This window comes from Pleurodeles waltl, chromosome 2_1 (assembly GCF_031143425.1).
Source record: "Pleurodeles waltl isolate 20211129_DDA chromosome 2_1, aPleWal1.hap1.20221129, whole genome shotgun sequence".
NCBI lineage: Eukaryota > Metazoa > Chordata > Amphibia > Caudata > Salamandridae > Pleurodeles > Pleurodeles waltl.
The window spans coordinates 30494873-30507820 of NC_090438.1; the positions used below are offsets into that span (position 1 = coordinate 30494873).

The following is a 12948-nucleotide window of genomic DNA, read 5'->3' on the forward strand; positions in this document are numbered from 1 at the left end:
GGTGCCGAAAACCACAGAGACAAGATCTTCAGAACAGAAGGACTCTAGCCAGGCTTCAGCTATGCCTTCACCTGTGGAACCTATTTTAGAGACCATGGATGCTCGACAGCGCCACCTCCATATCCGGGGGGGCGGAGGCAGGGTGTACAGGGAGCATTATTGCTTCCCAACTGTACCTTTTAAGAGGAAATTATCCTTCCAAGAGGCTTTTGACACTTCACCGCCAAAGACAGTTACTAAGGATAAGGCTTCTCCACACTTAACAAGCCTTCTCTGCCTCTTCCTTCTGTACCTTCTAAACCTCCACCGTTTGCTTGTCCTCCAGCTCCCACCCCTCCTCATTCACCTTCCTCACATACTGCAGGAGGTTCTACACCTCAGGGATCCTCTGTGTACACCGGGGAAGATTTAGGTGGGACACAGCAGGACCCAGATCCATGGGACACACATGATCCCATGTTGACACATACGATCCCATGGTGACTGACGACCCAGATTTGTACCGCGCACGCCCTACCCATCAGATGATAGCACATCCTATCAACAGGTAGTAGCTCAGCCGCCTTCCATAATGTTGACCTGCACAGGGACCTAGTTGGACAGGATTTCCCGTTTGATACCCTTACAACCACACACAGAGAAATCTAGTTTCTCCCCACTCTCCCTGGCATGCTTCGTCATGCAGACTAAATTTTTAAAGAACCTGTTCACTCTAGGGTTATCACCCCTATGGCAGATAAGAAATATAAGTATGCCTCCACTGACCCGCTATATATCAGGTCCAAAGGTCTGAAGTCCCTCCAGACAACCACTGCACTGAAACGGGCCTATAGTCAGTCCACAGGGGACTCTCCTCCTCCAGATAAGGAGAGTAAAAAGCTGGATGCTGCAGGCAAAAGGGTGGCTGCCTAGGCAGCCAATCATTGGTGCATCACCAATTCACAAGCCTTGCTAGCTAGGTACGACGAGGCTCACTAGGATGAGATGGAGGAGCTACTCCAGTTTCTCCCATATAAGCACTGCAAAAGAGGACAGCAGATTGTTGCAGAGGGGCAAACAATCACAAATAAATCCACCGCTGTACCCTAGATGCTACAGACACAGCTGCACCCGGTATTATAATTGCAATAAGAAGGCACACGTGACTTTGATGCTCTGGGTTGAAACTAGAGGTCCGGCAGGTGGTGCTTAATTTGCCCTTCGTCAAGGAGCACCTTTTTGGCCCTCAGGTGGAATCCACCCTTGAGAAGCTGTAAAAAGATACTGACACTGCTAAAGACATGGGTGCTGTTCAGTCCCCCTCACAAAGGGGCACTTTTTGTTGCAGCACATTTTGAAGTGGTTATAAATCTACAACCTCAGAGGTGCCTACTTCCCAGCCCAGACCGCCTTCAGCCTCATATTCCAGGGTTTTCTTCAGGGGAGCCTATAGAGGCAAAAACAACTGTGGCAGAGGTAAGAGACGCGCCCCCGGAGGCTTTACCTCCACTGCAAAGGAGTGACTACCTCTGCCTCCCCCCCTGCCCACTCCACACCTTTCGGGGCGCCTTTAACATTTTTCATTCAGAATGGGATGGGTCAACATCATCGCGGACCAATGGGTCGTCTCCATTATCCAACATGGTTATTGTTTGGAGCCCATTACCACTCCTCCAAACATTCTCCCTGGCACTCAGAGACTGTCTCACGAGTCTCGCACTTCTCAAACAACAATTTCAGTCCCTTCTCAAAGGGGCCATCAAACATGTCCCCTTACAGCAGCGGGAAAAAGGAGTATATTCCCTATACTTTCTCATTCCCAAAAAAGACGTCTCTCTCAGGCCTACTCTGGACCTTAGACCATTAAACTACTACATTCTCTCAGAACACTTTCATATGCTAACTCTTCAAGACGTTATTCCGCTTCTGCAACAAGGCAACTTTATGGCTGCCCTAGATCTAAAAACGCTTACTTCCAAATCCCCATCCACCCTACGCAGAAAATACCTATAATTCGTGATGGCAGGCAAACATTACCAGGTCAAAGTCCTGCCTTTCGGAGTCACGACTGCTACCAGTCTCTTCACAAAATGCTTAGCAGTAGTCACCGCACACCTCAGAAGACAAAACATACATGTGTTCCCTTATCTAGACAACTGACTCATCAAAGCCAGCACACTACCACAGTGCCAATATCACGCCACGATGACAGTGAACCTGCTTTACATGTTGGGATTTACAATCAACTTGTCGAATCCCATCTTCAACCTCTACAGATACAGCCCTACCTATCTAGGAGCTGTTCTCAATGCAGAGTTGGGGTTAGCATACCTCAACCCAGGCCCTGTTCAGAGTTTTCAGTCTCTGCTCCCCCAGTTACAGAGAATCGTACATACACAGTCAGGACTGTCGTGCACATGTTAGGGATGGTGGCCTCCTGATTTGCCGTTGTTCCCCATCCCATACTGCACATGCATCCCCAACAGCAGTGTCTATCTCGTCAGTGGTCTCATGCACAGGATTACCTGGAAGATCTACTGTTGTTAGATTGCCATACTCCCTGCTCCCTGCTCCCTGCTCCCTGCAAAAGTGGAACACTACCAACCTGTTGCAAGGGTGGCCTCTTCTAGACCCTGTGCCTCAGGTCATTCTCACCACAGATGCATCACTGACAGGTTGGGGTGCTCCCCGTTCAAGCCCTCACAGTACAGGGCCTCTGGGATCTCAGTCACCAATCCCTGCATATCAACTACCTCGAGGCAGTTTTTCTAGCTCTGAAAGCATTTCTTCATCACCTCTCTTACAAGGTTGTCTGAGTCCTCATGGACAACATGATAGCCATGTATTACCTACAGAAACTAGGGGGGGCATGATCATCCTAATTGTCGCAACTCTCTGACTATTTGGAAGTGCACCATCGCCACATTCACCTGGGGGCAGAGTTTCTCCCATGAACGGACAATGAATTTGCAGACCTCAACTGAGAACTCCACATGCAAGTCCTCCAAAAATACTCCCTAAAGTGGGGAACTCCTCAGATAGACCTTTTTGCCGCAGCATGAAACACGAAATGCCCAAGCTTCCCCTCCAGGTAACCACACCCTCTATCCAAGGGCAACTCTCTATGGATGAACTGGTCAGGGATATTTGCTTGCGCTTTTCCACCTCTCCCTCTCATTCTATGTCTGGTTCGGAAGATCAGGCAGACATCTCTCATCATGATCCTTGTAGCACTCATTTGGGCGCATCAACCATGGTTCACCACACTTCTAGAAGCTCCCCAACAGGCCGGATCTTCTCACTCGAAATCAAGGGCTGATCAGACATCCAGACCTCAAGTCACTCAATATGTCTACTGAGATCATAGAGTTTGGTTACTTAGGCTTGCCTGCGAAATGTATGAACATCCTGAGGGGAGCTCATAGACTCACAGCAAGAGCATGTTATGCTGCAAAATGGAAACATTTTGGATTCTACTGCCAACCCAAACATATTAATCCAATTAAAGCTACTGTCCAGGACATAATTTGTTACTTGCTCCACTTACAGAAAGCAAACCTAGCTTACACTTCCATTCTTTTCCATCTCACGGCTGTAGCTGCATATCTACAGACAGCATACTTCCTTGTTCACAGTCCCGGTCATCAAAGCTTTCATGGAAGGCCTTAAAAGGGTTATTCTACCCAGAGTGGCTCTTGCAGCATCTTGGAACCTCAATATTGTGCTTACCAGGCTCACGGGCCCTCCTTTTGAGACACTTCATTATGCCTTGTTCAGTATTTTTCTTGAAAAGTGGCGTTCTTAGTCGCTATCACATCATTCATATGTTTTAGTGAGCTCCAGACCCTAATCGTGGAAGAACTTTTCTTCCAAATCCATAGAGACAAGGTGGCCCTTTGCACAAACCCAAAGTTCCTTCCTTGAGTGGTTTCTCAATTTCACATCAACCAATCCATTGAACTACCAGTCTTTTCTCTGTAGCCTGACTCAGTTGCAGAGAGAGCTTTACACACTTTAGATGTTGAACAGGCACTATTGTTTTTCATTGACAGAACCAAAGATTTTGGGAAAACTAAACAGCTCTTTGTAGCCTTTTCTCTTCCTCACAAAGGCAGTCCAGTATCCAAAGATCGCATAGCTAGATTGATAGTAAAGTGTTTACAAACTTGCTATGCTGAAGCAAAGAGACAGTTTCCTGTTACTCCTAGAACACATGCTGCTAGGAAAAAAGGAGCTACTATGGCTTTTCTTGGAAACATACCTATAGCTGGCATTTGTAAGGCAGCTACATGGTCTACTCCACATACATCTACAAAGCACTTCTGTGTGGATGTACCAGCACGTGGGCAAGCCAGGGCAGGTCAAGCTGTGGTACGAGCACTTTTCCAGTCAACTGCAAGTCCCCCAGGCTCGACACCGCTTTTATGGGGGGGGACTGCTTTACAGCCTATGCAGAGAATGCGTATATACAGCCACACATGCCATTGAACGGAAAATTTTACTTACTCAGTAAGCATCTGTTCGTGGCACGTAGTGCTGTAGATTCACGTGCACCCTCTCTCCCCAGACGCCTGTGGCCATTTCAGTTACTTTATACTTGTATGTAGTTGTACATATGTAGTTATATTTGCATGGACATCTCTTTGTCTATACTTATTCTACATTCCTTTTCTTGCCCGCCTGCGGGAAAACAATCTAACAAAGAAGTCGAAGCCCATGTGCAGTATCACAGAGAAGGAATCGTCGTTCGATCCCGTAACTCAAAGATGCTTCTTCAAAGAAAAACAACTTACAACACTCTCCAGACCCAACACTAGATGGCAGGAGTATGCAGAGCATGTGAATCGAATACACTGTATGCCCCGAACAGATGCTTACTGGGTAAGTAACATTTTCCTTTTTAAATTGCTTCCTGCGTTCCGCTCCGGTACAACGCCATCAGAAACACCTCTGCCGGGCCATCAGTGACATCTAAACATGGGAGGTTGACTAAGTACTTGGTACCGCCACTGCGGCAGGATGGCAGGAAGACCGCCAAGATCGTAATCGGGCCCACAGTTTTGTCAAAGTTAAAATCATTGATTCAAATGTCAACTCTGTTAAATGTGCGCTTCACATCATAGCACATGAGAATATGTTTTTTTCACTTTTTATTCGGGTAACCTGCAAAAGTGTTGTACAGATTTTAATTGGGCATCTGTTTTTGTTTTTTTGCAAAGTATCAAGACTGTGAGATTGACATCTAATCAGTCTTTTGCTGATAGTTTGTTTCTTATTTTTTATTTGTTGCAGGTTGGATCTGGTCCCGGGAGTCCCAGAAAGAAATAGAAAAAGCAAAAACTGAACTCTCTAGGGAAATGAAATCTGTGCAAGAGGACCTGGAGTTAAAATATCGCACTATTATCATAGAAAACCGCCGTAAAGTTGCAGAGCTTGAAATCGAGCTGGAAAAAGAGCACAACAAAACGCTGAGTTACCGCGAAGCACTGATTTCCCAAAGTCGAAAACTTGTCGAAGAAAGAAAAGTCCTGGAGAAGACCCACACACAACTCCAGCAAGAGAAGCAGGCTGCACTGGTCTCTGGTGCTGCAGGCGCCTTGTACAAGGGGTGTCTGGCGAGAGAAGAGGAGTGGCAGAAAAGAGCCACTGAGTTACTCGCAGAAGTTAGGGACGCTTTGATTGAACGACAGAATATCTACTGCAGTTTCCTGCTTCCCAGAAAAAAGCGTTACGACATTGAGAGAAAGCTGCTGCAGCGAGCAACAGCGGATCCGGTGGCCGCCGAGATAGAGCTAAAGGCTGGCCTGACTGACATCTTCCAGAATGACAGATATTGTGCCGACCTGACGAACACGAACATGCGAAAGAACGGCAAGCTGATGTGGCTGTACCTGAGATATTGGGAAATGGCCGTAGAACGTAAGAAATTTAAGAAGGTAGAGGCTGTGATGTTGGGGAAAAGCACGTTTTAGTCACTGTGACTACTGCTTTGTTTTGGATGCATATTTGAACTCACAAGAACACTGGCTGAAAGTGTAAAGATTGAGGTCATTGGCTCCCTTGAGTTGTCCTTGGTGGCCTTACTTGCCTTCATATTGATCATCCAGAGAATACACCAATGTCGTCCCAGTGCATCTGCTGCTAGGAAGGATGCAGTTTGCCTACTGTAAACACTAATTGTGTGTCCCGACTTGTGTTAATTCACAGTGGTGAGGACATGTGTCTCTCAGGAAGGCGCACTACACGGGCTGTCCTGCCCTCCAACACGGTACTGGACAGTCACGTCCAACAATGATGGAAGTTTAGAGTCTAGAGTCATACCACACTCGTTATCTTTGGTATATTTAAGAGAGAGTGTTACATTAGTCTGTGTTTATGACGAGTTTCTACATTAATCACTATACAGCCACCTTAAATTTGTGTTTATATCCTTCAGCAGAAAATAACTGAGTGGGTTTGAGTGTCCAGAGCTGCATACTACCATGAAAAAATCAAGTCCTTTTAAGATGTGTTTTTAAATGTCTTTAACTGAAAAAAAGATTAAATAAATTAAGAGCTTTCTGTTGAATTCTGAGTTGCAGATATTTTCCATACAATAGTTAAAATGAATGTTTTGTTCACTGAAGTAGCTTGATTTGCTTATGGGTTCTCAGTTATCTCTTTAAGAGCTGAAGAAAATCTGATCTTTGAACATCCTAGAGTCAGCCTGTTCTTTAAGGCAATATCTGGCATCGTCACTCATAAGAATGGATTCCTTCTCAATGATCTATGGTATGGTCCCTACAACAGTGTGTTGGTTTATTCCTACTTCTTCAATCATCATGTTCCTTGGAAGATTTATCAGCTTCCTTACTCCATCCAGCAGAACTGAAGCTGCTATTGTGTTCTGTCATTTTGATAACAGTAATCCCCTTACTTGGAACTTTCCCCTCATTTATTCAAATGCCTGCTGTTGATCCAGAATGTGTTGGATTATCTTTCACCCTTTATTGTCTCCTGGTAGCTCATAAAAGTATGTTGACTGCTTTTCCAGGCTTACCAACTAACCATAGAAAAAACACTGGTTCTTGGAACAGAATCTTAATTTCCTGCTCACACTTCTGCTTACATGAGAGGCATGGGCAACCAAGCAGTTCCAACTGGTCATGTGACCAGTTTGAGTTAGGAGGACACCCTGCCCTAGTCGGTGGCCAGACTTTAGAGCACGATGCAAGAGAAAAGAAATGAAAAGCGTCAACCAAAGGGTTTTTACACATTGATGAACCGCTCTATATGCAAACTGGGAACATTTAAAACCCAAGAATTGACAATACATCGTCTATGACACAGAATCAAGGACATCAATAACTACAAGAGCACCCATGTGATCTACAATATAACCTGCCCATGAAACAAAAACGATATCAGTAGTACCATCCGACCACTGAAACGCAGGATACAAGACTACTTTTGCAATATACATATGACAGACCAGAAACTCCCCTTGGTGGAGCACTTTGACACACAACATACTGACCAAGGAACATTCACCTTCTGTGGACTGGAGAGATTGAAACCTTATTCCCATGGAGGCAATCTGGAACTGAGGTCAAGGAAAAGTGAAAGGGCATTGATCATGAGGCACGAAACAATAGACCACGGATTAAACTAGGACACTGAACTACACAATTGGTTGTTACGAAGAAAAAGAAGAAGAAAAAATACTAACTTTTGAAGAACCTCTGACAAAACCAGAAATGGGCATGTATCATGCATAATGTATTGTGTATGTTGTGTCTCATCCACATCAGCTGAACCCCGTTTACTTTCATTTCTGATGTTATATTATAATTTCTTCAAAGTGTTCTTCATCATTACCTCCCACACTACAATCTACAGTGTAATGAATATACTTCGATTCACTCACTTTTTTTTGTCAAACTTTCTTTATTGAGTTTTTTCCAGAGAGCGCGTTATACAAAGACATTGAAAGACAAGGGTGTCAGAAGTAAACCTCTGAATGCTGCCAGTACAAGCAGTTTCCATAATATAATTACCTTTCCCTCGTAAACAAATGTTATAATGAAAGCTCTGTCTTCAAATGTTCCATCTCATTGAATTTTAACAACAAAAATCCCCCTCCCCAAAACTTCCAACCATGAATGAGGGTAACGGAGCCATGTGTTGTGTGGTGGGTGTGTGAAACCAGGTCCATGGGACCTTCTTTATAAGGCTGCGGGAGTGACAGGGTGGGCGACATGCTCCTATAATATTATATATGGCTAGTTGTGAGGAGGGCCAACAAACAGGAAGGTCACTTGGTGGCTCCAAATATATTCGAGATTTTAATAGTTATCCAGCAGTATGTCTGCCATTCGTTCCATTGCAAGGTCGTGCTGTAACCAGCATACCACTGAGTGATTGAGGGAGCCTCTTGTTTTTTCCAAGAAGCCGCCAATGTTGTCTTGACCGCTCCCAAGCATAGCCACATGATAGAGCGATCTCCTGAGGTTTGCCGCGTGAGGGACTCGTCCCGCAAGCCCAAAAGAGTGAAACCTGGTCTAGAGGGGATCGGATATCCCAATATGGTTTTGATGTGGGTTAACATTTCAGACCAGAAAGGGCGGATCATGGGGCAGCCGCACCGTATATTACGGCAATACTCAAGTAACCTGCACTCCCTCCAGGAGAGGCCAGACGTGTTGGGGTGTACATTTTAAAGTTTTGTGGGATATAGATACCAGTCATATAATAGTTTGCAATGGGTATTGCTCATTCCCGTAGCGTGGTTAAACCTAGGTATGTCGCTCCATACCTTCTGCAATAATGCATCGGGGACGAGTCTTCTGTTACATTAGTCCAAAAATCTGTGTGTCGTTGACAAATTTTGGGGGACAGTTTAACTAGAATTGCATTTGTATTTATAGTTTTTCTAGAGCGCATAAGACCATGAGGTATCAAAATGCTAATGTGCAGAGGGAAAGATCAGGCGACAAGCAGAAGGTGGAAGGTACATCTTAGACCCTACATAAACACATTTACCTGCTCCTAATGAGTAAACAACCATGTTTTCAACTGTTTCCGAAACCCTAGGTAACCCTCTTTGCTACAGATATGCTCTAGAAGGGAATTCCACAGCTTGCCGACTGCTACTGAGAAGGCCCGTTCTTCCCACCTGTCTGTCGTAACCCGTGGTACCGCACAGTGTGTCGCTCAGCTGATCTTAGGTGTCTCCTGGGCACATACCAGTTCATAGAAGCCGTTGGGTAGCCCGAGCTGTGGCCATGCGGGGTTTTATGCATCAAACGTAGGGCCTTAAAGGATACCCGCTTCTTAATGGGAATCTAATGAAGATGACGCAACCCTTCAGCAATAGAGGAATGTTTAGGCAGTCACATTCTGGATGGTTTGTAGTTTGTCTTAGGGGAGCTGATTGATAGTCAAATACAAGGTATTACAGTAGCCCAGCCGAGATGGAATAAGAGCTAGGACCACGGACTCACTAAGCTCTTTAGGCAGCGAGGGAAGATTTTCTTTAAAATCCGAACCAACCAAAAGCATGAGCTGACCGTTTTATTCACCTCGGTGTCGAATGTTAAGATGTTATCAAACATCATACCCAAGTTTTTGCCCACAACTAGTGGCACAAGAAGCGCATCGCAATTCTCAGGGTACCACCGTTCAAACCATATGGAGCTGTCCCCTCCGAACACAACACTCTTTCTTTTTTCCACCAACCCGCCCACCTGTTCAGGTAAATGCAGCAATTTGTATGGGAGTCTGACTCGTCGGTCCTGCCAAATAGAGCGGGTCACCTGTAAGGAAAGTGTTGAAACAAACCTCCCGGTCTATTTCAATTGGAAGTCCCTGAAATAGCTATAGAATACTCTGTAAAACAGTCATTTTCATTTCATGAATAAGGTCAAGCCAGAATAGGTACAATGAAGCCCATCTTTTGAGATTGGCTTTAAGTTGTTGAGGGAGTTGGGGAAATAGGCCCTGGATAAGTCAGAGATCTTGGGAGTGATTTTAATTCTTAAATATGTAATATATTTTTTAACCCATTGGAAAGGGGTGGATCCCGCCAACATTTCCATCTTTGATAAAGAAAGAGTTGGGTTCAGGAGAAAGGATATATGAAGGTTAATGCAGTAACCTGCAACCCTCTCAAAGAGTGCCACTTCCTGCTGTAAAGCTTTTAGAGAGATTAAGGGCCTTGTTACAGAGAGAAGGACATCATCTGCAAATAATAAGATTTTGAGATTTACAGACCCAAAGGGAAAACGAGTATTGCTTTCTCCTCGCTCACTTTCAGCAAGAGGTTCTATACTACTTTGAAGAAGCCTGGACCTACTCCGTTGACTAGCACTTGTGAAAGGAGGTTTACATAGTTAGCTTGGACCATGTTAATGAATTGTTCCCACAGACCGAACCGATGGAGAGTGTGGAAAAGGAAGGACAAATCCATCTGGTTTAACGCGTTTTTGGGCGTCTAGCACCAAGAGCACTGCTGGTATATGTTTTTTTGGTTGCCTTTTCGACCAGATGGATCACCCTCCTCAGATTATCATGTGTTTATCTGATAGAGACTTCTAGATGCAGATTCCATACCTCTGGTTTTCCCAGGCGTCAGACTGGATCCAGAATATTTTGGGGTGAGCAGTACCCCTGAGCGTTATCCAGTGGCTTCCTTTGGTTCCATGCATTGGCTTTGGAAATGGTGTTGCAGTCACGTATATAGGCGCCACCCAGGTGCATGAAGGTCATTTCTTTTCTTTCCTCACCAGTTACCACTAATCCGAAGAAGAGCTACCCCCTTCATTTTTGGACGGGCTTTTTTCGACTTTTTGTCGAATATTTTTAGTGAAGTATGTCGAGTAATGTCATCTAGAAAGGTACGATTAAAGCCGTGTGGTGCCAATCACCGCACTGTGTCAGTAACGGACCCACACCTGGTGCGCTTATGGTGTCTTGAGCACGACCACAAACTCAAAGTCGACGCCATTGAGCGTGACTCCTAAGAGGTCTTGGTACAGATCGAGAAGAAGGTCCCGGGCCAGCTCCAGCAGCCCCAAGTCCTCTTCCTCACACGCAAAGTCCTCTGGACATTCAGGGAAGAGGCAGAACAAACTAAAGAAGTCGAAGAGGCATTCGACTTCTCCTCGTCTGTCGGCTGAATGCAACAAGCTCGAACAAGCCATTGCCCAGTCTCACTCTATGCCTCTTTCCGGAAGCCGGAGCGACCACAGCACAAGTCAAAGACTTTTACGAGGTTATGTGCCATGTATTTGAGCGGGCCAACCCTTCCAGAGTGCCATCAGGCCATGTAGGATCAGAGGAGACCCCTTCAAGTTCGGCACTGACGGCTCCGGCCTCTGCTCCGATGGAGTCTTGTGGATCTGGACTGGTGCTGGTTGTGCCAACACGACCTTCTCTGGTGACAGTCCTGATGCTGATGCTCCTGGTGACGGCGGCGGTGCCAGACCCATTCTCATCCCGGTCTGTTCGGAGTCAGAAAGGCGTTGTTCGATGCCAAGTCCTGTGCCGACAGGGCCCATTGATGCTAGGCCGTCGCCTGAGTGTTTTCTGGAGCAGTCAGGCATGGGTGAAGAGCAGAGGGTGTCACTTGGTCCTTTAGAATAACAGTTGAACTGGTATGAGGAACTAGAAGAGGCCAATGGACTGGACACCTCTCCAGACACTGGCTTGCTCTTTCCACCCACTGTGGCTATGCAATGGTGGGTAAGCAGGCAGTGGAGGTCCTTGACCTTGATCTTCCCTCTGTGATGGTCAAGACTAACCTCTTGACTGAAGTGCTTCAGCCTGAGGCTTCCTCATCCAAACCCCTATTGCCCTTTAATGAAGCACTGACCGATGTCCTGCTGGGAACTTGGCCAAGCCCAACACAGTGGCTCCTGTGAACAGGACAATTACCTGCTGTTATTGTCCTGCCCTGGGTGATCCTAGTTTTTTCAGCCAACACCCAACCCCTGAGAGCTTGGTAGTCCAAACTTCAACTTCCCATGGGGCACTCCCTGCCGCTCTCCTCGACAGGGAATCCAAAGGCTGGATACTTTAAGCAGGAAAATGTTTTTTTCCCCCTAGCCTAGCATTGCGGCCGGTGAACACTGCATACCTTTTGGGCCGTTATTCCCATACCCTGTGGGATACTGTTGCACAAGTGCTGTCACAGGTCCCGGAGAAGGCCCGGGCCATCCTCTCCCAAGCAGTGAAAGACCTGAGAGATGCAGCAAAGGTCACTATAAAGTGTGGTTTGGACATGACTGACTTCCTGTGTAGAGCGGTTTCATCGATAGTGGCCATGAGGCGCCACGCCTGGCTTCTCTGTGGATGTCCAGGCCAGCCTCATGGACATGCCCTTTGACGGGACTCGTCTCTTCGGAGATAAGGCAGACTCCGTGCTTGCACCCTTTCACTTCAGGTCACTGCACCAGGTTACTATATGTCACCCCTATGGCAGGCCCTTCTAGCCCAGAGGGCAGGGTGCAGGTACCTGTGTGCGAGGGCAGTCCTGCATGAGCAGCGGTGCCCCTACAAACTCTAGTTCCATTTTCCTTGACTTGGTAAGTGCTGGGACGCCAGTTTATGCATGTACTGGACACAGGTCACTACCTATGTCAAGCTACATAATGGTAACTCCGAACCTGGGCATGTTTAGTATCAAACATGTCGGAATCAGAACACAATACTGTTGCCAGTATTGGTTGTATGATTCCATGCACTCTGGGGGCTCCTTAGAAGACCTCCAGCTTTGCTCCTACCAGTTTGCAGGGTTTTCCTGGGCAGCCCATGGTGTTGCCATCCTTCAGGCAGGTTTCTACCCTCCTGCTGCTTGACCACCTCAAGCCTAGGAAGGCAGAACAAAGGATTTCCTTTGGGACAGGGAGGCAACACCCTCTTTGGAAATAGGTGTTACATGGCTTGGGAGGGGTAGCCTCTTGAAGCCACTGGTATGCTTTGAAGGGCACA

General features: G+C 46.3%; 1 protein-coding gene across 2 annotated transcripts in view; it reads left to right on the plus strand.

The window, feature by feature from the left end:
* CCDC127 (coiled-coil domain containing 127) overlaps positions 1 to 7884 on the plus strand; it is a 51238-nt gene extending 43354 nt beyond the window's left edge. For both annotated transcript variants that reach the window (XM_069209169.1, XM_069209171.1), the window contains exon 3: positions 5272 to 7884. In XM_069209169.1, coding sequence (XP_069065270.1) covers positions 5272 to 5951 — 680 coding nt within the window. In that variant the 3' untranslated portion in view covers positions 5952 to 7884. The remainder of the gene's footprint in view (positions 1 to 5271) is intronic.
* Positions 7885 to 12948: the final 5064 nt, after the last annotated feature.